General features: G+C 46.0%; 1 protein-coding gene across 4 annotated transcripts in view; it reads left to right on the forward strand.

Moving 5' to 3' along the window:
* The window catches only part of BCAS3 (BCAS3 microtubule associated cell migration factor), a 454,578-nt gene that overhangs the window by 197,697 nt on the left and 230,526 nt on the right, over nucleotides 1-26,355 (forward strand). For all 4 annotated transcript variants that reach the window (XM_081890294.1, XM_081890296.1, XM_081890293.1 and 1 more), the window contains 3 exons: nucleotides 5,516-5,640; nucleotides 7,725-7,890; nucleotides 10,708-10,808. In XM_081890294.1, the coding sequence (XP_081746420.1) occupies nucleotides 5,516-5,640; nucleotides 7,725-7,890; nucleotides 10,708-10,808 (392 nt within the window). The remainder of the gene's footprint in view (nucleotides 1-5,515; nucleotides 5,641-7,724; nucleotides 7,891-10,707; nucleotides 10,809-26,355) is intronic.

Genomic DNA, 26,355 nt, shown 5'->3' on the forward strand with positions numbered 1-26,355 from the left:
TTGTAATCCGGGGAACCGGGTTCGCGTCTCCGCTCCTCCACATGCAGCTGCTGGGTGACCTTGGGCTAGTCACACTTCTTTGAAGTCTCTCAGCCCCACTCACCTCACAGAGTGTTTGTTGTGGGGGAGGAAGGGAAAGGAGAATGTTAGCCGCTTTGAGACTCCTGAAGGGGAGTGATAAAGCAGGATATCAAATCCAAACTCTTCTTCTTTTTCTTCTTCTTTTCCGGCTTTGGGAAGGTGGTGGGAAGGCTCTGGGACCCTATGAATGACGTCACACCATCTTCCGAAAGTTGAGTAGGCATTCCTCCATTGGGGGGTGGGAGTTCCAGAGGTACCTGACTTTATGCGTTTTTGCATATATGTGGGGACCCCCAGAACCAAACTGTGTAAGACACAAGTTACCTAACAAGGCTGGCTAGCCGAGGTGTGTGTGGCAAGCCTGCCTGTGTGGAATATTAAAGATTCATTTGGGGGGGAAACAACCCAGCAAGGATTTGAAGCCATGGGTTCAAGGTAACCCCATGCGCACCCTGCCCTGCCCTCCCCACCTCAGCGAAGTATGTTTAAAGCAAAACTACTATATGCCCGCTTTCTCCCCTCTCCTGCTTCTCACTCAAGTTTAACCGCAAGAGTAATCATGTTTTACAAGGCTGCCTTTTCTCTGTCTACAAAACATCATTCTTAAACTGAAAATGTTTTGGCACTGGAAGCCAGGGCTTCAGTGTGAGCCGGAGAGGACGTTTGTTTTAAAGACGTGGTGTAAATAGAACATACTTTATTCCATTTCCTTTTGAAACTGTTTATACTTGCGTTGTGAAAAATTGTAAGTGTTTGGGGGCATCAAGGGCTTGGGAAGAGACTCGCCAGGGGTGACCTTTCTGCTTACTGCGGCTCCCGGTGAAATGCAGGGCGTGCAAAGAAAATCCCATGTGGAAGTTTAGGCGATTTCTGTTTTTATACAGTGTTAAGGTGCAAGTGCCTGTGTTACAGGACACACGGACTGTGCTCTGCTGCCCCCCCCAAAAAAAAGATCTGTGCTGCTTGAATTAACATTTTGGTGGGTTAGATTAAAAGATGACTATTGCTCTCCATCTCCCTGCTGAGCATGAGGAAGCTGAGAATGGTCCATGTTTCCAGATCTATAGTCATATCTCGGGTTGAAGTAGCTTCAGGTTGAGCATTTTTGGGTTACGCTCAGGTGACCTGGAAGTAATGGAATGCGTTACTTCCGGGTTTCACCGCTTGTGCATGCACAGAGGCTCAAAATGACGTCACGCGCATGTGCAGAAGCAGCGAATCGTGACACGCGCAGAGGCGGGTTGCATTCGCTTCAGTATGCGAATGGGGCTCCGGAACAGATCCCATTCACATCCAGAGGTACCACTGTATTGATATAGCTATAGAGGTACCACTGTATAGATATAGATGGGAAACCTTGGGCCCAAGGTCTGGGCCTCCCTGCCTGGCCCTCAGGACTCTCTGCAAGCAGTACCCCTCAGCAGGCCCTGCTTTGCATCCTACTTGAGTGTTTCTGCCGGTCTGGAATGTGCTCTTGATGTTGCAATGCCTCTTGTTTGCCTGGATGGCAAGATGGGAAGCTGTGCTGCCTAGAAACCTCTGACTTACACATGGCTGGAATGCAGCCTGTCGTACAATGGTAAGGCTTGCATCTATTGCTCTGCTAATTTTTCCTCTGGCCACACCCACTTTTGTCTCTGGACCCACCCACTACTAGCATGTGGTCCGCAGAAGTTAGCCTTCATGGGAATGTCAACTTTGGGGTGGAAATGACCCCGAGGTCCCTTCCAATGCTACAATTTATGATTCTATGAAATACCTTTCTTTCAGCCACCTCCCAAAGAGAAGTCACTTAAGGCAGCTTACAAAATATAAAAAAGCAGACTTTTTAAAAAGCAAGCAACAACAATCCATCATTAAAACACAATTGCCAGACTAAAAGCAGCCTCAGAGAACCAGAACGCAACGAGCCAAAGCTAACAATCAATAAATTAAATTCAGCCAACAACTTGAATCGAAAGTTTTGTTTAAAGATAAATGTCATCAATTGCCAGCAGACACAAACTCACCTTTTGGAGCTCTGCCACGAGACATAGAAACATAGAATCGTAGAGTTGTAGAGTTGGAAGGGACCCCAAGGGTCATCAAGTCCAAACGTTTGCCCAATGTGGCAACCCATGACCCTGAGATTAAGAACCTCATGCTCCACCAACATGGAGGATTTTTTGTTTGTTTGTTCCAAGGATCAAAGTGGATGGTAGATTTGGTCCCAGTCCCAAAATTATAGGGAGAATGGGTGGGGTGCAGAGAGGAAGGAAGGCTGACAAAGGTGGGCGTGACTTGGCTAAAACCAGAATCAGCAAGTGGTGCCTGTGACTTACATTAAGGGCCTCTTCTCTACCTCTACCCCGGAGCAGCGGGAATGGGGTCAAACACAGGGCCAAATGGTGTCCCCCAGGCCCCTCTGCCTGGCCTCAGGACTTTGCCACCATCTCAGACTATGCTTGTCACTGGCCCTACCCCATGCCCTCAAGTGATTCTTGCTAGGCTGGAATGTGTCCTAGAACTGTGAGAATGCTTTTATTTGACTGGATGAAGAAATGTTTGTGGCCTGTGCAGAAAACCTTGCAGGCTCCCTTGCAGTCTGCCCTGCAAGATAGAAATCACGCCCATTGCTCCACCCACCCTTCCCTTTGGTCCTCACCATTGGATTGCAGAGACTCGGACAGTTTTCCATAAGGAATTTGGCCCTCATTCTGCAAAGGTTTTGTCTGTCCTGCCTCATTTGTAGATCCTGAACTCTAATAAAGCTGTTTTACCAGCTTGGGGGTGGAGGATAGTGTGTGTGTGTGTGTGTGTGTGTGTGTGTACTAGCCTGTTGTACAAACACAAAACTTCCCTTTAGTTCTCTGCTCACGTTTCCCTCCAGCCCTACACACTCCTACCATGTGCTCCCTAGAAGGTTCCCCAAGAAGAAATGCGATCCTCAGGCTTAAAACGATTCCTCTCCCCTCTCCTATTATGTGAGCACTGGCCAGTTCATGGTGTGAAATTCTCCTGCATGATACATGTCAAAATGCACAGTTTCTCAGCTTGGTGCAATTATATTACTTTCAGTCATTCAAGGAGCACTCCACACCACCTCTTGTTTAGTGAGCCAGGGACTTGGTTCCAGCTGCTTCCATCCATAATACTTTCATCCCAATCGTGGTGTTCTTTCCCCCAGTTCTCAACACCTTTTCCGACACCACATAGTAACAACCTCCCATTAGCAACACTTTTAAAGGAAACAGCTATCGCTCAGCTGAACACTTCAACGTTGCCTTCAGCTTATGCATCATGGGGATGGAGGGATCAGTCTGTTACAGTTTTCCATGTCGTCGTCCCCACCCATACATCTGTTCTGCCTGTTTCCATATTAATCTGGTGTTTTTTTTTTAAAAAAATCCTTTTAGAAATGCCAATATATGAAGATTCAAATTCAAATGTGCACTTGAATATGTATTCCATGCATTTGTCATTTTCAAATAACAGAAAGGTCAATTTATAACAACAGTATCATTCTTCACAATAGCAGAAGAAACAAACAAACAAAAAAAGCTTAGGGTATCTGTAGTGCTGCTGAGACATCAGAGGAGAGCAGAACTTTGTACCAAAGAGAGAGAAGGCAGGGTGGGTGTCTTTCAGTTGAATTACTTTTATTAACAAATAGAACAGCAGGATACTAAATCACCATACATTTATTATAAGTTTTTTTGGGGGAAACCCCCCGCCATACCTTCCTTCTCTCCTAGATCAACCAAGGCTAGTTGCTAGTTGCTGATGTACCAAGCCTTAAGGGAGATATGTTCTGCTGTTCTCCTGTTCCTGGCAATATGCTGCTACAACAAAATACCTATTTCATTACGTATTTTATCTCGTACACACAGTGTACGCAGTATCCAACATTCTGTCTGCTACTGCAGGGGTTATTGCACTAGCAGATGGGTGAGTTTTAATGTTAAACAACAAGAGAAGAATCCAAGGCAGTAGTTTCACTAGTTTCAAGCAACAGATTGCACAATATATTCTGCAGCCAAGTTCCCAGCAACCTGCTCATGCATTCTCTTGTGTCACAACGTTCTACTGGCATAGAACATTTTACCAGCGGAAAACAGTTTACTGCTAAGCGTCTTTAACTTAGTGCTACATTGGACGTAACCCTTCTCAAACATACTTTATCCTTTTAAAAACTACATTGTTTAAAAACACATTTTGGCACTTCATTTTTGGGGCAGAGAGCTGAATTGCAAAATTCAGAGCAGGACGAAACCCAAAAGATAATTCCATTATCCACGTATTAGCCACAGGAGTTGCGCCATTAGATCAGTTTCACATCAAAATGCAGACCAAACAGAATAGTCTTCCAACTCTAGCACCAAACTAAGAGTCCAGATGGCAAATTTTCAGTTCCCCGGACAAGACAGACAAAGGAGGGTTTTATTTTTATTTTAAAATATGAACAGGCAAGGATATGGCATATGCCTTCTGCTGCCCTGGCACCAGGGAGCGCTTCTAGGTGTCATTGTCTGTGGCATGCTTGCTTCTCACTTGCTGTTGTGGATTTTGTCTCCATTCCTTGTAACCTCTGCATGTTTCTCCACCTTGGCTTGTGCTCTCTTACTATAAAAGTTGATGTTTGCTGTTGGGTATGTAGGTTGGGGGATTGGAATCACCTGCAGGCAAGAAAGATACCAAAGTCTGGAAGCTGGGCATTTGGAAGCAAATTTCCCCAATTCAGAAGTATCTGATCCCATTACGAGCCTGAGCCCAAATCCCTCTGAAGTTTGGACTAGATTCTTAAGAACCTCCCTGGACAACCTACTGGATTAGCAGTAATGCAGAATCCCCAAAGTCATCCTTCAGTGAAATGGGGGGAAAGCAATTGTTTGAATCCACATGCTTCATTCATATTCTCCCCCCACCCCCAAATCTTGGTGTGGCTTTTAGACATGGCAGTGGAACTGTCACATGGGGAAGAGCCTTCAGAACACAGTGCCTTTCTACCCTTCTTCCCAAACCTGGCCCATATCATTATTTGGGGAGCTAATTTTGTCAGGTGCTAATTCTTAGCAAGTGCTAAGATCAAAGCTGCCGATTTCTCCTTGCTGCCACCGCCTCTAGCTCATCTGCCAGGGCTGGGGTGGGAAGGAGAAGAGATAGCCTCAAGGCCGTTAGTCGCCGATCTCTGCCATACCCACTGAGCAAGCAGTCAATCAAATAAGCAAGCTATTTCTGCTTTATGAAAGGTTCGTGTTAATTTTGCATTTCTGAAATGCTGAACAGCCACTGTTCTGTCTGTAGGATTTATTGATTCTCCATAGTTCTGAGAAAGCAGGTCCCCTATAGCTTTGTATTGCCTCTCAAGCAAAACTCATGCCGGTGGACTGCTTGATAATAATTAGACTTTGATCTTTTTTCTTCCCCCTTCCCTCCCACCTTCTATTTTCCATAGCAAAAGCAAGCCAGCTCCACAAATTTCACCCAGCAAATCAGTGGGAGGAGAATTCTGTGTGGCTGCTGTCTTCGGGTCGTCGAGGTCGTGGTTTGCAAGCAATCCAGGTCTTAAAAGGGAGAAAGGTTTGTGAGCTCAGAAAACAATGCATAAACAAATATGTACTATATAATGCAAAGCTGATTCATATTGGCTTGATCTATTGGTCCATCCAGCCTAGTGTTGTCTTCTCCAACTGGAAGTAGCAGTGCAGGTGCTCAGGCACCCAGAAGGAAGTCCCATTATTCACTACCTGATACTTTTAGTTTGGTTGTTCCGGGGGTTGAGCTGGGATGTTCTGCATGTGAAGCAGCTTCATTCCATAGAGAAAGTAGAGCATCTGTTCTGCTTGCAGAAGGTCCAAGGTTTAATCCCTGGCATCTCCTGCTAGGGCTGGGAAAGATTCCTTGTGGGCCAATCAGTGTGGACAGTACTGAAGGAAGTAGACCAGGGTTTCCCAAACTTGGGTCTCCAGCTAGTTTTGGACTACAGCTCCCATCATCCCTAGCTAGCAGGACCAGTGGTCAAGGATGATGGGAACAGTAGTTCAAAAATAGCTGGAGATCCAAGTTTGGGAAACCCTGAAGTAGACCAGTCATTTGACGCCATATAAGCTCCTTATGTTCCTAATTTGGGTGTTCTGCCTTTCTATTCTCCCAATCACTCTGAGGTAGGCTAGGCTAGGTCAGAGAAAGAGTGACTGGCCTAAGGCCCCACACAGTGTGTGGGGCTTGAACCCCTTCACTCTGAGTCCCACATTCTAACACATAGATGGAGAACCTTTGGTCTTCCAGATGTGGCTGGACGATGTCTCCCATCATCACTGGCTGAGGCTGATGGGAGTTGGAGCTCAACAGCATCTGGAGCACCACTATGTCACACTAACTCAGGGAAGGGCCCTGGCACATTGGTTGAGAATCTGCATTGCATGCAAAAAGAATCCCAGGTTGAGTCACTGGCAACACAACTGGGGAGCTTCCCCTATCCAAAGCTCCATAGAGCTGCTGCCAGTCAGTGCAAACAATGATGAGCTGGGTGGACTCAGTATAAGGCAGCTTTTGAAGTGCTTTGCCACTGAGCTATGGTCCTTTCTCAGCAATGCTTGTGGATGCTGCCATAATTCTGGCTCTAGAGGAGAAGTGCCAATCATGGTGGCAGAAGGAAGGAAAAGCAAAGCAGCACTCACAACGATGTGCAAGCAAGGGAAGGAAAATATCTGGAATCCATTGGAAGCTGCCTTTGATCCATATAGCTCAAGATTATCTGCTCTGACTGGCAGTGGCTCTGCAGGGTTTCAGGCAAGGAGATATTCCCAGCACTGCTGGGTTGACCTTGGGACCTTCTGCATGCAGAAGAGATGTTCTCCCACTGAGATGTTCTCCCATGGCCCTTCACCGTGGGAATTCCTGGGTCCAAAAGAATCTTGTAAGGAGCCCAAGGCTTGCACACTTTGAACTTTGTGCTTGTCTTTTTTGGGAAAATTTTACAAAGCAGATAATGCAAACTGTTCACAGTCTAGTCTTTGCAGCATTTATTTCAGCATTTATTTATCTTTGCAAAATATCCTCAGCAAAAGTAATAAATAAATAAATGTCAGATCCCTGCCCTGAGAGTCTTGCAGTCAGAGTCTTGCAGGGTGTCGAGACAAAAAGGGTGGTGGGAAAGGGAGAGGCAATATTAACATGAGCTGGATCACTGAGTGCAATCCTATACATATTAGTAGTAGTAGTATACCACCTTTCACCCAAAGATCACAGGGTGGTTCACAACAGAAAAATACAAAATATTTTTTTCAATTATATTTTATTAAGTTTCAACATTTTGAACATAAGGAGTCAAAACACAATTTCATCTTTTCTCTTATTTTTGTTGACTTCCCACCCCCTTTTCTATGAATTTGTTGTTTCTCACCTCCTGCACTGTATCTTGTATCAAATCATAGCCACGATATTATAATCTGGTTACTTCTGTTGCTATTAAGTATGCAAAACACTTAATAGATGTGGGAAGGCAGACAGGTGGGGCTTGAGCGAGGGCAGGCTGAGATTGGTGGAGCTTTCGTCCACACGGACCACCCTCCACTACATTAAAGGATGAAGGTGGTTGCATAGCATTTGCTAATGAATAAAAGAAACCCCAATGTCTTTTCAATCTTCTTCTTCCCTAACAGATCAGTCCAAACAGTTTGTCGTGGAGTCTCTCTACATCATCAGCTGCTACGGTACTTTGGTGGAGCATGTGCTGGAACCGCGGCCCCTCAGCACTGCCCCAAAGATAAGCGACGACACCCCACTGGAAATGCTGACTTGTCCAAGGGCCAGCTGGACACTCGTTAGGTAGTCTTCCCTTTCCTAACTTCTGCTCTTGCTTCATTTTGTGCTTGCGGTTAGAGGTTCTTCTTCTCGGGTCCGATTCGGAACTTCCAGCCTCCAGGGGATCCAGTTCCAGGGCGTTCCACAGTTTTAATCATAGGTGGAGGTGTCAGAGCAAAATGTATGTGGGAATTCCCTTTTGATGCAACACACATGCCACAAGAGAAAAAAAACTGCAGTCAGGATAAATTGTCTACTGAACTAGACAGACCCAATGGTCTGACTCAGTATAAGGCAACTTCTTATGTTTTTATGTTCCCAATTACAACATACACAACCTTTTCTTTGGCAATGCCCCACCTAAGCATCTCTAAAATCCTGATACACACACACCCCAGTGACATATAAGTCTTATTATCCAAAAAGTGAACTATTCATGTGGAGGAAGCCTAAAAGGCCATTAACTTGGTCTAACTCATTCTCAAATTGCCCCCCCCTCCAAAAAAATCAAATTGCCCCCCTGCGGGGTGTGTGCCCCACGTTGGGAACCACGGGACTAGATGATCCTCGTGGTCTGTTTCAACTCTGCAATTCTTTGATTCTGTATGGGGATCTGGAGTCTACTCACGTTGGTGTGTACTCTGAGCTTAACTATAATAACGATAGTCAATTGTTCTGCATCAAGTTCACCTGAAATCTGTGCAAAGCGATGACATCTTCTGCTCTGTTCCAGCCTAACTGGGAAAATAGAGTGGAAGGAGGCAGACAGATTGGCCCCACAGAAAGGTCCCGTGGGCCTGATCAAGCCCAGGGGCTGCCAACTCAGCCCTCCGCAGCCTGCAGCAAGCGACTAGACCAATTGTCTTATGCAGGTCTTCCAAGCGGGTGTGTTCTGAAGGCTATTTAAAGAAATTAGCCATGACTTACCGAATAAAACCAAAGGAGGATTGCTGAGAAAATATTGTCAGTGCTTTTGACATTTTAAAATATTTTTCGATTGATTTTCTTTTCTTTTTCCCCTGTTTGGTAGGCTCCAATCTTCTTCAGTGCTGCCTTATTCCTGGCTTAGACTAATCAATACATGATTTGCCAAGCAATTGAAGAGAGGCCAGCCCTGATTAAAATGACAACACTGTCTTTCTTTCTTTCTTTCCCAGGGCCATTATTGTCAAAACAAGCAACTTGTAATGGCATTGTGAATTCTAGCCGGATCAATATTCTGTAACTTTGCACAACTTCTTTTTCACAGATCCTTAGTTCTTGCAGTGTCATATGATATATCAATGCCCTGGGTTAGGATCAGGTCAGGCCTAAGCAATGAGTTATGAGAAGTTGCACAAAAGTGGCAAACCCACATCCCCCAGAAACATGCTTTTAAAAAACCCTTGCTGGGTTTCTGTGGCGGCCAGTGAAGGGGAAAGTAGAAAAATATGTTAATTCAGTGACTTCATGTCACACATTTATCCAAGTAAGCATTTCGTTTAAAAAGTCTTAATTCATCAGCATTTTAGTTTGAGTTTCTTCTAATGTCCACATTTCTCTATGCAATTTTGCCCATTGTGTCCATTTTTGCAAAACAAGATTCCATAACATAATGCATTTTTTGCATGTTCTTTTCACAGATATATGCATCTTTATGCACACTTAGCCCTAGAGTATGTGAGTATGAGAGTGAAGAACTGAACTACAAAATTCAGAGGAGTGTGAATTTTGAAGGATGGCTGTGTTTGCATATTGTTTCAGAAAGTGCAAAATTGATGGGTTTTTCTGTAAACATGGACCGAATTGGATTTCTTCCCCACACTTAACTAGACCACTGGTTCATCTAGACAGGGGTTGTCTCCTCAAACTAGCAGCATCTCTCCACTTTTCGAAACAACATGCAAACTGAAACGCTTGCCATACTTAGAAATCCACACTTCTCCATATTTTGCTGTGCTGTTCTCCAGCCAAATAATGTGTACCAAAAATGCATATACTAGAGCAGGTGTCTTCAAACTTTTCACACCTGGGACTTTCAACCCAAAAACACATTTAGGACCCCTTTCTGAATCTTTCACCATACTTGCTCCTGTTGCGACCCACCTTGGATCAGGCTGCAGCCCACTGCTGGGTCCTGACCCACCGCCTGAGAACCAGTGTACTCAAGGCAAAGTTTGTATATAAACACATACATTACTGAAAATAGCATACAAAAACAGATTACACAAGGAAAATTGCAAATTTGTATATTATGCAAAATTGCATATAAAGATGTGTGTAGTAGGAGAAATCCACACTCAGATCATGAGGACTTGTTTCTTTTAAAAAGAAATTCACAGAACTAATGTGAAAGTGCGGACAAATGCAGTTAAGGGGGGGGGGGAATGAGAAACAGAAAAATTGAAATGGACAGGTTCAGCTATCCCTAGTTCCATAGCTCAGTAGTCCCCTTGGGTTTCAGGTGGCAAGAGTTCTTTCCCATCACCTGCTGCCTGTTTGCTGTGAGCCCCCAAGCCAGTTTCATACTGACGTTTGATAGACAAATAATCTGACCTGGTGGAAGTCAGCTCCCCCTGTTCCTAAATTGATCTCTGTGTCAGAAAGAGTAATGTATGAAGCATGTGTGTTTTCACAACTTCCCTTCAGGTTGGGCCACTCCTCACCCCTTTCCCATCTGTGTGTGTTTGTGTGTGTGTGTGTGTGTGTGTGTGTGTGTGTGGAATATTCCGTGCTTGTACGAAACGACTTTAAATAATTATAAACACTGCACTCTCTTGCATAAATAATCGGATGCGATGACACAGATGCTGATTTTTCTTCCAGCTTAAATATTAATACTCTTTCGTGTTGCTTCCGCAGAACTCCCCAGTGGACTGAACTGCAGCCGCCCTTTAACTTGAATCATCCGCTGCTCCTGGCCGCAGATTCCGTGCAGTGCTACCAGTATCTGCTCGTTGGCTGTAAGTAACTTGGAAAACTCTCCCCTCTGGAAGCTGACCGTGTGGCTCTTTGTTTGGGAAAGGAGAAACAAATCCTTGGGAACTGAAACCTTTGTAGTTGCAACAGCTCCTCTCTCTGGCGTCAATAACCCTTGCGGCACTTTCAGGGTGTTCTACACCCCCACAAAGGATTCAAATTATATGCATGCTTATTCCCTCACTGGTGTCACTTCATACTCGCACGTAGTCTTAGACAACAGAAATGGGGAAACCTTTCTCACCCCAGGACCTGCATTTCCTTATGGGTGACATTCTAGGTGTTGGGGTGCCCAGGGAGGAAGGGGCCAGAGAGAGAAGTGGGTGGTGCAACAGATGTGCTACTTATCTTTATATGTTGTTGTTTAGTCGTGTCCAACTCTTCGTGACCCCATGGACCAGAGCACGCCAGGCACTCCTGTCTTCCACTGCCTCCCACAGTTTGGTCAAACTCATACTGGTAGCTTCGAGAACACTGTCCAACCATCTCGTCCTCTGTCGTCCCCTTCTCCTTGTGCCCTCCATCTTTCCCAACATCAGGGTCTTTTTCAGGGAGTCTTCTCTTCTCATGAGGAGGCCAAAGTATTGGAACCTCAGCTTCACGATCTGTCCTTCCAGCGAGCACTCAGGGCTGATTTCCTTAAGAATGGAGAGGCTTGATCTTCTTGCAGTCCATGGGACTCTCAAGAGTTTCCTCCAACACCATAATTCAAAAGCATCAATTCTTCGGCGATCAGCCTTCTTTATGGTCCAGCTGTCACTTCCATACATCACTACTGGGGAAACCATAGCTTTAACCATACGGAACTTTGTTGGCAAGGTGATGTCTCTGCTTTTTAAGATGCTGTCTAGGTTTGTCATTGCTTTCCTCCCAAGAAGCAGGCGTCTTTTAATTTTGTGACTGGTGTCACCATCTGCAGTGATCATGGAGCCCAAGAAAGTAAAATCTCTCACTGCCTCCATTTCTTCCCCTTCTGTTTGCCAGGAGGTGATGGGCCCAGTGGCCATGATCTTCTTTTTTTGATGTTGAGCTTCAGACCATATTTTGCGCTCTATCTTTATATAGTAGGGTGCATTCCATCAACGCAATAGTAAGAGGCTTCTACACCACAACACACCTCTCCATCCCTCATCCAGGCAAGCAAGAGGCAGCAGTCACAGTTTAAGGACACCTTCTGGCTAGGCAAAAGCATGCGAGGAGTGTCTTTAGCAGGGTTTTTGAGGGGTGGTAGGGGAAATTCCTGAGGGCCAGACACAGAGGTCTGATGGGTCACCTTCATCTCCAAGGCTTGGAATTCCCCACTCATCCTACATTAAAGGGGTTGATTATTCTGTATTCTTTCAGGGGGAGAAGGTTAGACCCCATTTACAATGACTATGTGTGAAATAGTGCTTGTCCCACCCTGCACCAATTGCTACCTGGCAGCAGCAGCAGAGGAGAGGAGAGCAGGGCCATTTCGTTGGTGCAACTTTTGGCTCTGCCTCTCCCCGAACTCTTTTTGCACCCTAGCAGATCACTAGAAAAACCTACGACTAGGAGTTTGTACCTGAGTTTGCTTATTTCCTCCTTCCTCCCTGTCCATTTTCCTTTTGTGTCGTGTCTGTTCAGATTGTAAGCCTGGGATCAGGGGATCCTGTGTTTATATAGCTCGGGTCACCTCTCGGGTGCCGAGATCAGCAGCGGGGGCCGTCAGAAGGGCAAAGAATGGGAACCAGGAAGGGGCTTTCTCTGAGCCAGCCCCTAACTGGTTGAGTTCCCTCCCCACAAAGGTGGACCTAGCACCATCAGTCTGCATTTTCCGCCATATGCTGAAAATATGCCTCTTTACCCTGCCCTTTGACATATGATTTTATATATAGACAGGACTTGCTCGGTGCTTGGAGTGATACAGCTGCAGGGATCTTCTTACATACCTATCCACTGGTAGATCTCTGGTGGAGCAGCAAGAATTTCTGACTTCCAATTCTATAACAATAGCAACAACATTTTGAGCACTTTTTATTTTTTTAAGATAAAGAGGCTCAATAGTCTGTAGTCCCCGTCCCCCCACAAAAAGAACACAGAAAAAAACATAGAGAAGTAATTGAAGACTTGGATCAATTCCGGTAAGAAAAGGGAGCCTCCACATTGAGTTAGCTAGTTCCACAGGTTCTAGATCTCAAGGAGGTTTAGAAAAGGCTACAATTTGCTTGAGACAGTATGGAATGCGAATGGATGCACTGAGTTATGTTACTGTATTTTGCTTGTTGCTGATCTTAACCTTCCAAGGGCCCTGGTGGTCATATGGGAAGACATGCTCCCTCTAGGAACTAGAACTCAGACTGCTGAGACCTTGCAAGCTGATTGCCTAGACATTTTAGCAGCAGTTTACGGCAAAGCCACAGCCTATTTTTGCACACTTTTAATAGTGCCTTTCTGTTTACTGTCAACCTTAACCATTTTGCCAATGAAGTCCCCTTTTAAAACCCCATCCAGCCCTTCAGATGACTGAGTTTTCATGTTGTTGTGTGTTCTTTCACTCTCTTGGGAACTCTTGGCTTGAGATGTGCAAATTTCATCTTGCTCTCTCAGACGCTAATTTGTGCGTGAAAACTGAAAAAGTGGAGACTCTAATTTAATATCTCTACATCCCAGGCAGCAAAGTGGAAGCGCTTAATCCAATCGGCTTGGTTGATGGCAAGCCTCCCGTCGTAATATTCTATGGTATCGGGTAGACGTCTTGGCCCTATCTGGCGCAGGTTGCTATGGGGAGGAGGGCTAGGCTTGTAAATTAATCTTGCTCTTAAAGGGAGAAGGAAAACAATCATCATAAAGAAGCCGAAATGTTTCTGTGTAGGAGAAGAAAAGACCAAAGGCCAGAAGGATGCAGCTTGGCCATGTTCCTAGGAATTGTAAACATCCTCTCACCCTTTAAGGTGGGAAAAGAGCAGTGAAGTTTTGCATAAAATATGCATAGATGCAATATATAGTCCTACTCAGACTAAGTTAGGTTCATTAATTTCAGTGAGTCTACTCTGAGTAGCTTTCTCCTGCTTCTTAGTCTCTGTGCTGCCTCTTGTAGAAGCAATGCTTTTTTCACTCAGAGGGCAGTGGAGCACAGTTCTGGCACCTCTCAGGTGGGCGCCATTGTGGGCCACCGCCCCTCCCCCCGGTCTCTTGCCTTTACATATTTCTGAGAAGCCCAAAACAAATATTTCAAGTCAAAACAGAAGCTGGCCAGTGTGTGCAAGTCTACTTTTTTTTTTTTTTTTAGATCTACGGCTCCACCTAGCTCCTAGCCAGTCCTAGCCCCAACTGGTCAAGCTATGGGGCCCAAATTGTATTTCCTTTTTTTCAATCCGTCTCTCGTGTAGCGGCAGCAGGCTTTAAGCTTTCCAGCAAGGCCTCTACCATTGCACACACATGCAATTGCCCAAGCTTCCAAGCTGCCCTGGCCGTCTGCCTGAATCTAAGAGAACAAGGGAGATGGGGCCGCATTTATTTGACCTGCACCAGAACCAGGGGTGGCCCCCAAACCAGCTTGGGAGAGAACTTGCCATAGCCTTTAGCACCTCCACAGGTGGTGAACGCAGCTATTGTCAAACCAGAATCTGTGCAGGGCTGCCCTGAGTTGCCTGGCAACTTACTGTAACAATTTCATGGTGAGTTCTGGCACCTAAGACTTTTAGAGTCAGCTGTTAGGGTTGGCGTAAAACATCCACCACCAGTTTCAAAGGACCGGCTTGCAATTCCGAGTCAGAACTTTCTTGTCGTCTTGATTGACACCCCTGTTTTGTCAAGACCCTGCCTGGATGCCCAGCAGTGGCTGCATTTGAGCAAAGAGGCAACACCCGCACTGGCTTCATGTGTGCCATTTTCAACTCCTTCCTCGATCGTTTATTTTCCTTCCCCTTCCCTGCCGCTGCCCCACCACACAGTAGTCATTTGTCAAAAGAATGTATGTTCCCACAACGGACCTCCATGAATGGCGCCTTTCATGAGGGATGGGAACCTCCCAAAGAAAGGTGACCAAACCCCACCATCTCATAGCGGGATCGATGTGCCGAAACAAGGCTTTGCTAAATTGCTGCCTGTGGCTGTGCTTATTTTGCCTAATGCTTTCCATCTTTCGAACCAAAATAATTCCTTAGTTCCTAACCAGCTTTCTTTTGAGTCTTCCAAGGAAACTCCATCAGGGCCAAAGTTGTTTAATAGTAATAATATTCAGCATTCGTAGTCGTTCTTTTCGAATGTGCAAAGCAATGCACACAGGCTGTCTCGGTAATCCTTCAAACAGGGATAGCTCAGTCGGTAGAGCATGAGGCTCTTGATCTGTGGCTTGTAGGGGTTCCAATGCATATTATGGAGCTCCGCTCAAAATTACAGCTAAACATCAGGAAGAACTATTTGACAGTAAGAGCTGTTTGACAGTGGGATGGAGTTGGGAGGTTGTGGGCCAGGCATAGGCAAACTCGGCCCTCCATATGTTTTAGGACTACAACTCCCATCATCCCTGACCACTGGTCCTGTTAGCTAGGGATGATGGGAGTTGTAGTCCCCAAACAACTGGAGGGCCAAGTTTGCCTATGCCTGTTGTGGACTCTCCTCTCCATTGGAGGTTTTTGTGCAGAGATTAAATGGCCATCTGGATGCTTTAGTTGAGATCCTTGCATTGCAGGGGGTTGAACTAGATGACCCTTGAGATCCCTTCAAACTCTACCCTTACACGATTCTGAATCCCCTTGTCTCATCTTAGTTCTGCAATGCAATCGCCTCAGACACCGTGTCGGGTGGTGCTTGGCACAGAAGTCTGCGCTCCGATTTTAGAACACTGTTGTTCCAAAATAGCCCTGAATGTAAAAAAATAAAATAAAACCGTAGTAATCCTTCAGTTTTGCTCTTGAAAAGAAGCAATGAAAACCCCACGTGGAAAACACACCCTTGATATATGGCCATAGGAATCAGTTATGCCACATTATGAACTTCCTGGGCTATTAGATCCCATTAAATACAAGAAGATGGCAGAAGCCAAGAGCAGGAACCCTACCTGAGATTGCTTCTACTCTTCCCCCCTTAGGGAAATATCTGTTAAGACACAAATGCTCTGCTTACCTGCAGGAGCAAATGTAATGGTCTCACATTAGCCGTGGCGGCCTGCGGTTTGATGCGCTATCGCTTCCGTCAGTATGTTTAATTGCCAGCAAATGGCTAAATGGGAAGTTGGGGGGTGAATGGCCGCGGCTGTCTGCCATGTGAGCGGTAAAAGGGATTCTGGCGCCATTTCAGGGTCGCGATTTGTATCTGTCTATCAGAGCTCAGAATGCAGGCCGTTTTCTCTTGGTTTCAGACCCTCTGTATAGCATTTCTGCCAATTGTTTGGCTCCATTAAGTGTGCGGCGGTGGAGCAGGGAGGCGGGTGTGTTGGGGGGAGGAGAGGAATAAAAGCTTGAATGGTCCGAGCCGCAAGGGGCTACGGATAAGCCCTTTCTTTGTCCGGAGCTCGGAACACTGCATTAGGTCTCATTATCCATTTATAATAAGTGACCTTTGCCCCCCGAGGTCATTGAAGAAATACTCTGTGTGCTTTGCTAACAGAAGGTACCCCTCGATCAGCCGACAGACGCAACAATGAACCGTCTGATAGTCTGGTCGCACAGGGTATACTTTTGGGGCAGCGGGGGAGGCGAAAGGTTTATAAATATACAGCTTGATGCCAAAGCCTCCTCTCCCATCGCTTTAATCTTTTCTGGACAATTCATGGGCAGCCAGGGGAAGGTCTCAGCTCCTCGAGAGGGAGAATGTATTTGTACATTTTATTTTAACCTGCACACACGCTGCTTGAATTTAGCTACGTGTGACCTTTACACTGATACTAGTGAGTGGTTTTATTTATTTATTTAGAGTTTAAAATAAATAAATTGCAACAGCAGCATCGGACAGCTGGAACAAGGACAGTGTTGTCTGGATGGAGCAAGTGTCCAAAAGTGGTTCTGGAGGGTGGGGTGAAGTGGGCTTGTAATCAGGCTCACAGACCTGTGTGATTTCGGGGCGGGGGAATGATTGGTGACATCTGCTGCAGAAACTTGAAGCCAGAATTCTCATATTGTAACCTACCGGGGATAATAAAGAGTAGTTTTTTTAACACACACACACACACACACACACACACACACACACTTCTGCTCAAGGCTATTCTAGGAACATCAGAAGTTGCCTTATACTTTGTCAGACCTTTTCTCCATCTAACTCAGTATTGTGTGCACTGACCGGCAGCAGCTTTCCAGGATCCTTTTGTATACCAAGTATGTGCTCTATCCCTGATCTAAAGCAACAACCTTATATCCAGTGCAGTGTAGTGCAGGGATAGTGAACATGGTATGCTTCAGACACTGTTAGACTGCAAGTCCCATCATCCTTGACCATTGAACTTGGGCTGATGGGAGTTGGAGTTCATCAGCATCTTGGGCTGATGGGATTTGGAGTCCAGCCATGTTGACTACCCCTGGTATAGTGGGTGAAGGATGTGAATGTGGAACCTGTGGTCCTCCTGATAATGTTGGACTCCAGCTCTCACCATCCTTGACCATTGCCTGTGCTGACAGGCTGATGGGAGTTGGAGTCCAACAACAGTGTTCTTCAACCCTGTATCAGATGTTGTTGGACTCCAACTCCCATCACCCTTGACCATTGGCCGTGCTAACTGGGACTGAAGGGAGTCCAACATTTTCTGGAGGGCCACAGATTCTTTTTTCCACAGTTAATGGGTTTTTCCGACCATACTGGCACCTTAAAGTGCACCCAGGCACACAGTAACTTACTTCCCCTAACCCCATTATACAAGTAAAAGAGCAACAAACTTTAGATCATGCGTTGGGTTCTTCCCCCACCCCACTTCATTTCCCATAATCGTGTCATATGGAAAGGGCACCTTCTGTTTACGGGCATTCTTCTTGGTCAGATATATAAAATTTATGGAAAAAGGCCTACAGAAATTAGGAGGAGGCTGATGGCAAGAATTAATATATTAACTGGTCTGCAACATTCTTTGACAAATTGCTTACTAAATACATCAAAATTGATTGGCCGCTGTGTGTTTTTTGAATTGACAAATGAGTGCATTAAAGGAAGGAGAGAAATCCATTAATTACAGCTGCCCTCGACCGTAGGAAATGTAATGATATAAATATAGATTTTGTTAAAACAAACAAACAAAAAACTAACCCCCATCACCCCCTGACTTTTGCTGTAGGGTTTGCTGGTAAGCTTACACGACATATCTTCACTATTAAATCTCTGCTGGGAGGTATTGCAGTGAGCAATTGATCTTGAAACGTGTGTGCTGGGTGGGAGCCTTTTTGTTGTGTTAAGATGTGACACCACATGCCACAACATGGTTGGGTTCAAGCTTTCTACAAGGATCTCTTTCCACGTTGACTTGTCTACCATGAAACATGATGATTTGAAGGGTGGGACATAGTCCAGGGTGGTGCTCTTCAACTTGGACCCTTAGATGCTGGTTGTTTATAACTTCCATCATCCATTGGCTAAGCTGGCTGGGCATGATGGGAGTTGTAGTCAAGCAACACCTGGAAGCCACAGATTAAAGAACTACGGTTCTAAGGTTCAGTGAGTTAACATGGGAGTGTTGGTCAAGCCTATTATAATAGAATTGCAGAGTTGGAAGGGACCACAAGGATCATCTAGTCCGACCCCCTGCAATGCAGGAATCTTTTGCCCAACATGGGGTTCGAGCCTGAGATTAAGTGTCTCATGCTCTCCCAACTGAGCCATCCCAGCTTCTTGTATTGAACCTCATTTTGCCCAATGTGAACTGAGAGCGGCCCATATCTGACAACCGGCATTCTCTCACAGCTATGTGTTGTGAAGAATATTCTGCCATGGTGAGCAAGGTATATTTCAGGTAACCATATCCACCTTTGCACTGAGGAAGAGGTAAGGGGGGGGGAGCTCTTTTTCCCTTGCGCCACCTGTCCTCTGATCTCTCAGCAAACCAGGGGACTTAGGCTCTCTAGGTTATGAATGGCCAGTCAATGTTAATCCCAGCTAAGGTGGCTGCTTGCACATTGCCAGAAAAGGACAAAAGAGAGCACACATCTCCATACATTTTGCATATGAAGGGCAGCACATTGGCTAGACCTGCTTGAAGTTTAAGCCCCGCGGTATTGTGGAAGAAGTATGGAGAAACACATGGTGTACTGGTGGCAATGTTCAGTTTTGCCCTGAATTTCTATGGCGTTACTTGAAGACTATCCCTATTTGAACCAATCCCACCGCCTGCCTCTTCTGGTCTAAATAGTAGCTGTGCTTTTACAGTAAGAAACTGATGGTGCTTTATCCACATTTCAACATTTTGTAACTTCTGGTAAACAACAGAACGATGTAATATGCATTGCCTTGTCCAAGGAGAAAGCTAAATATTCATATTGTCTCGGTTCTTCCTTTCGATGTCATTTTTTTAAAGCTTGCTATGAAATGTTACCTCTAGTGAGTTTTGCTTTTGCTTCCCAGAATTAGACTTGGTTTAGATACAGTAATTAAGCCAGGCATCATCGTTGTCAAGATGACATAGCAGTCAACATGAGCTAATTGAAAGCCTGACTTGTTACTTTCTGGACTAGATTTTAGTTCTCCTGCATATGAAGACCTTAGAATCCTTACAAAACTATAGGGTTTATTTGCTCAACACAAACTTAGAAGCAGAGGAGTTAAGAGTAGACACACTGAAATTAATGGACCCAAGTCAGTCTTGTCCATTATTTTCACTGGGGCTACTCTAAGCAGGACTCGCACTGGATACAACCCAGAGTCGGTTGCTCTAATTTCACACTTGGAAATATGTGGTGACCTGAACTGGTGAGTCAGTGAACATTGGCACCTTTGACTTGTGTCCCTTTGACGAGATTGTACCAGATTTTCAGGAACACGTTGCAGTTACGAGATGGAATGGAAAGCTGGCTCTCCAAGGGCGAAGTCTTCCTGACCACGAGTTTCAGGGCGTCTCAAACCTGCGTCCACCTATGTGGCAGTTCTCCTGGGGAAAATGTTGGGGACCCACTGGTGACTTAAACTTTGACACCATTCTGAGTGCTCACAACTTATATTCTTCAGATTACCATTCACCTAGGCATGCAGCACAGCAATAGCCAGCATTGGATATTGTTGGACTCCGATTCCCATCATGCCCAGTCAGCATGGCCAACAGTCAGGGATGATGGGAGATGTAGTACAATGACACCTGGAGGGCACCACACTGGTTATCCCCTGATGTAGACTCTTCGATTTTCAGTTTTTGCTCAGAACTAGTGTTGCGCCAAATGTCCTCTGATATCAGCGTTTGCCTTCAGTATGAGCGCATTTGCTGCAGTTGAAGGAGCTACTGAAACTGTTGAGTTCATCACTGCTTCTTTTAACCACACCTAACCTTAGATCCTATTGACGTTGTTGCTTTAGACTTGGCAATGGGAATGACATTGGCATGGAGTCCCCAGAGCTAACAGGGCTCCGTGGCCAGGAAGGAAGGAGAACAGCACCAGAGTGATCCAAATATGTATTCGGGAAAGGGAAGCAGTTTTTGGTGCTCAGGAAAGCTGGCGCGAAATGGAGGAAGTTGCTTTGGCTCAGCCCCGTTGGAAACCTTCACCTGACAAATAACTTGTAGTTGCAAAGCTCACTTCCATGGCCAGCTACAGAAGGTACACAGCCTGCAGAAGACCCCAGGGTCAACCCCCAGCACCTCCTGGTACGGCAGGGAGAGAGCCCCTTTCCAGAAATGCTGGAGAGCTGCTGCCAGTCAGTGCAGACAGTACTGAGCTAGGTGGATTGATAGTTCGACTCAGTATAAGTGCAAGTCCCTGTGTTTCACTCTGGTGAAATCAAAAGCGGTTGTCTCAATCAATCATTTCCCCGCCCCAAACACTTTCTGTGAAACCGAATGTACGGTGATTTCAAGGAGCGGAAACCTGGCCCCATGTCGCTGCCCAAGACTCCTCATATTAAGTGGTAAGGTCATTGCGATAAGCACTTCCGTGTCTTAACACAACCTTTCGCGAGCCAGCCTGCATTACCTCTCGTTTACTTGAAAGGCGTTTGTAAGTGGAAACGTCAGCGTCCACGGCCCATGGGGAAACAAAAAGGAGGGTTCCCCCTCCCTCTCCTTAAGACCTGACTGTGTTGCCCTTTTCCTGAAGACAGAGAGGTTAAGTGGTGAAAGGAAGTACAAATAATTCCTTTTGCCGAGCGTATGACAGAGCAAAATGAGTAGAAACAGGGCAGGCTTCCGTTCTTCCATCGAGCCGAACTATCTCGGACAGGTGGAGCCTCTCTGGGGGCTCAGAAAACGCTGCCCCCCCTTGCTCTGTGCAGCCGTTTCATAAACAGACCCAACCAAGATGTAGTCATCAACTTGGGACTGTTTATGCAGATGTGAGAAATTTGCTGCGATCTTTACATCCCTTTGTGGCTCTGGGTGTGTCCATGTTCGTTGTATCTCGGTAGTAAACACTGGTCTGTCCCCTGTGTGGCTCTCAAACCCTGGGAGTAGTTCTGAGGGCAGGAGGGGGGGGAATTAAAATAACTTTCAGATGCCTACAAACAACAATAACATGCTGAAATGGTTCTTTTTTGCTGCTCTCGCTTGGTCATCTGGAACTTCTTAAAAAAGATGGTGGTGGTTGGAGAGCGTTTGGGGAGGGGGTTTTCCATCAATGCGGAGAGGTCAGTTTTCAAAGCGGCGTGCGAGGGTTTAGCTGTGCGAGCCCTCCTGACGCTAATGGGAGTCAAACGGCTAAATCCCCGCGCTCCGCTTTGAAAATTTACTACTAAGCCTCTTGACTTCTCACTACATACTTTGATTGTAACAGTAATCCATGGTTAACATAATTTTCCCGACAATAATGTCAAACATACTTTTGAAGTCGGTGAATTATAGAAAGAAGTTACCTCTTCCGTAACTCTTTAAAGATGGCCCCATCAGGCTGATTTCACAGTAGGCCCTCGCCCCTGAGTTTATTCTCCAACACAAGAGAAGAATGTATTTGTTGCCGCTGTTTGGATCTTTGGCTGCAGGCTCTCTGTGCTTAAAAAACCCAACGCTACTCAGCTGCATGTTGCTCACACAGCCCCAATCTTAACAGGGGTGCCTTTCACAAGGGATGCCGCCTGTATGCCTTTTTGTACTAAATTTGGTCCTGACCTCACAAATGCTTTTTAAAAAAAAGTGACTTGCAGAATGTGGGTAGGCCTGCACATCTTGTAACTCCCCAGCCATGTGCATTAACTGCACTGCAGGCAGGGGGTCAGCTCACTAAACACTTCTTTATTATTTATTTGATAAACTCCGAGAGAGGTTTATAACAATTTTTAAAAATGAGACCATCCCCTGCCCAAAGACTTACAATCTGAAGGACGCAACACAAAAAGGAAAGGGGATTGGGAGGGAGGAGGGTGGAAAGCCAACTTTGAGCACTATTTCATAGATTTAAAAGATCTTATAGTGTGTTCTTTTTCAGAGTTGGGAGTGGCAAAGCAAGCTTTTTGCAGCTGCTTCTGCACTGGGCAATGGATGGAACCGAGCAGGTCTCCCCCTCATGAAGATGATATCCCTGGGAAGCAGAAGGAGCAGCTTCCTAATAGCCCCGGGTCCCTTGGCGGATGGGTGAGGACAGCAAGAGCCTTCCTTCTTCTCTCCAGTCGTAGAGCACCAAGGAGCTAGCGCTGGGTGTTCTTTCTGACACCGAGAGCAGAAGCAGGCTCCCTGCAGTTGCTCCTTCACTGGCCAATGGATGGAGCCAAGCTGATCTCCCCCTTGACAGTTGATAGTCATGTGCGGTGAAGGTGATTATTGATCCAGGGCCACCAGGGCCAACTTAAGACGTTTTGCCGCTTGAGGCAAAACAGAAAATGGCACTCCCTGCTGCTGCTGCTGCTCCCGCCACTGCTGCCTCATGCCTTTCCCTCCTCCTCTAGAGGCAGCCCGGGGAAGTTCTGACGTTCAATGTCGACTTAAATAATGAGATTGGTCCAAATGTGTGTGTGCATCAGGCCCTCCAGTCCTGTGGGTGAAGGCCAGTGTCTTTCCGTTTCCCGAGGAGCAAAGTTGTCGGGGAGGCTGCAAGCATCAGGAGCTCTTGGGGCTAGAAATGGGAAACTTCAGTTTTGTGGGCAGCTTCTCAGTATAGTGAGTGAGCAGAACTGCATTTCGTATTATCCTCATCTTGGGCAGTGAATCAGGCTCATTCAGGTTAGCCAATGGACTTTCCTGGACAGGAAGGGCTATATGAGACTTCCTCTTTGGACTAAGACCGCGTGTGATCCAAAAGGTCTTCCAGACTATCTCCTGGGTTAGCCAGTCCCTGTAGACAATAGTGAGCTAGATGGACCAATTGCCTGACCCTCAATATAAGGCAGTTTTCCTGTGCCCCGAGTAGCTTGCCTTGCCTTGCCCAAGCTAGCTTGTTGCCCTCAGGTGTGGTGGAGGATACTATCCCATGTGGAAGCAACGTTCAGTTGCCCCTCTGGTACAGAGTGGGGTGGTGCCAATTTGCCCTTCAGCCCCAGTGGCTGTTTGATGAGGGTGTGCTTTGCCTGGTTTTATTTCAGTCTTCCCAGGTCATCATCCAATGTGAATGTCAGTGAACACACACATTCATACACATATATCCTGGATTCTGGCAGTTTTGAGTCAGCAGCCCTATTGAAACAACAGCTTACTAGATACCTCTATATCTATCTCTGTCCCTATTTAAGTTCAGAATGGTTCCACAACACCGAGTTTCTTCTGTGGGGGGAAGCAACACACCTGCAGTCGTCGAGAACCCACCATGTCAAAGATCTCTCTGCAGCACACAGAGATGTCTGTTTCGTAATTATACCCTGTCTGTGACTGTTCTCCTGGGAGGAATGTAATGAGAGGAAAAGGAAACCAGATCTCTGCATTGAGCTGCTGATAGAAAACCTGAAAAGATTAATAATTGAGCATCTATTGTCCCCTTGTGTCGGAGGGCAAGGAAGAGCTGCAGTGGATCACACGAGCAAGATGTGCTGCTTTAAGGGATTTGGGCTGCTTTGTCATTTTTAATCGCTGCAGCACCGTGTGGTTCTGCTCCTGCAGGGATCAGGCCGCAATTGTTCAGCACCTTTTTAGCTGCTTTATGTACCACTGATGTGGCTCCTGTGCTTTCTTTTCATAAATCCAGATAAATAAAAAAATACATCGGAAAAAAGATCCCAAAGATAAGAGCATCAGAAGAGGCTTGCTAGATCACATAATCTAATCCAGGATCCAGCAGCCTCTAATGCATTGCAGAAAGAGGAGGAACTGCATCGCTTAAAAAAGAGAGCAGAGGGGACAGATTTTGCATAGAATTTGCATATCCTGATTTGTAAGTACTGATAGGGATGTAGGAAACCGACTTACCCTGAGTCAGGCCACTGGTCCTTCTAGCTTAGTGTTGACTGGTGTCAGCAGAGGACACTCCCAGACCTACCTATTGAACCTGGGACCTTCTGCACGCGGGCAGATGATGTGCCACCAAGCTAAGACCCTTTGCCAGATCTCTAAATCAGGCATAGGCAAACTTGGCCCTCCATATGTTTTGAGACTACACTTCCCATCATCCCTGACCAATGGTCCTGTTAGCTAGGGATGATGGGAGTTGTAGTCCCAAAACATCTGGAGGCCCGAGTTTGCCTATGCCCGCTCTAAATGCAAATCTCCAAAAATTTAAATAGCCATGCAATGCATCACAGCATAGGGGGGAAGGCTATGTTCAGGGGATCTCTGTGCCTGCTCGTTCTGCTCTCCAGGTGCTGTTGATGGTTCAGGGCGCCTCCTGCTGCTCTGCCTCCTTTTGGTTCTTTATTTTAAAACTGGACTTGGGCTGGGTAGCCCTTCCATGACAGGGCTGTTCCTCCATAGAGTAGGAAACATGACCACGCTAGAAGAGCAGCCTGCACAAGCCAAGGTAGCCACTGTGGGGTCCCACTTGCACCCCAGTCCTGGTGACTTTGACAAAGTGAATTCTGTTTGGCCCCCTCCCCCCAATAAAAAAATGGTGTTGAATATCAAGCTTGCCTCCAAGCGCCTGAGTTGTTAAAAAGTATGCATTTCTCCAGGTCAGCCGTGAGCCAGCAGGAAAAACAAAGCCCTCATTCACACAAACAGCAGATGTGATATTAAAGCCGTTCCTGGACTGAATGCTAGTGACGGCCCTGCCCTGTCATCTTCAACTCTCTGAACTAAACTATTCACCCTCCTGGTTGTTGGCCGGGCTCAAGCAAATAGCAGATGAGGTGGCAAAAGTTCATTGCTGGCAGGGTGGGTGCGGGATCACATGGTTTGGAGGCTACCCCATGAGCAGAAAAGGATCTGCATATAGAAAAGCAGCCTCTCAGTGATCTGAAGATGGCACAATAGAATTGCCATTGTCTATGATGTGCACACTAATTTTTGTTTCTGCCCTGGTATCCTTTGTGATGGCACAGGTGTTTTGAGCATGGTAAAACCTCTGTAGCCCCATCTCCTTTGAATAGCCCCACCCATTCCTTGGCCATGTGTGGCCAAAGCTGCCTTAACTTGTGTGTGTGGATAGATAGATAGTTACATATAGATGATGCAAAGCGGCTTCTTAATGTACATTCTAATTACTAATACCAAACTCAGGCACTGAGTTATTAGCAGCTTTGCATAGCCAAAACGATGCTTCTGGGACACAAAAGGGAGAATAGCAGCATGTTCGAGGGAACCCAACTGTTTGCAGCCCAGTGTATACTGAGCATGCTTAGTAACCACAGAATGCTGAATTGTGGGGGTAACGGAAATCAGAGTGAATGAGATGGAATGGAGTATCCCGAAAGTGGGTGTGTGGTTGGATGACTGGCTAGAACAGAGAAACGGGAGCATGCCACACTGTGACCTCTTGCTGCTGGGTCTCTACTTGTCGTTTGAAACTGGAACCACAAGAATCAGTAGTGTTATCTGCAGTCTCCCCCCCCCCTTTTTCTTTTTTTTTGCTATGGCAGAGAAGGCTATTGGATTTGGAGGAGACAGGGCAGTACAGCAGCAATCAAAAGGAGAGAGAGGGAGAATTTTGGCTGTGGTTGTAAGCACACTTACTTGAAATCAATGGGGGCTACTTTCAAGTCAGCTTGGCTCTGGGCTCTTGGTCTTTCAGTGTTACAACAGAGGAGACCAGCTGATTCGGAGAGCCTAGAACCAGTTGTGGCTAACATTAAGATTTGCAAGTAATTAACAACAACAACGCACGTAGTGTATGGATTTATAGAGGCGCCAACATCTATTTACGGTCCTATATGTGTCTCTTTCCCATTATTAACTAGTTTACAGCACCGTTATAAAAAATGGGAGTGGGCAGAAACTTCACACGTCAAAGTTACCCCTGAAGCAACATTTCCCTCGTTCTTTCCCCACTCTTCCGCCCCCCCTTTTTCTTCACAATATGCAGACTCTAAAGCTGGTTCATTTATAAATTCTTTGTGCTTTTTAGTTCTAATTGACACAAGCGGGACCTGCAC

The sequence above is a fragment of the Podarcis melisellensis genome (assembly GCF_964234715.1).
Source record: "Podarcis melisellensis genome assembly, chromosome: 15".
NCBI lineage: Eukaryota > Metazoa > Chordata > Lepidosauria > Squamata > Lacertidae > Podarcis > Podarcis melisellensis.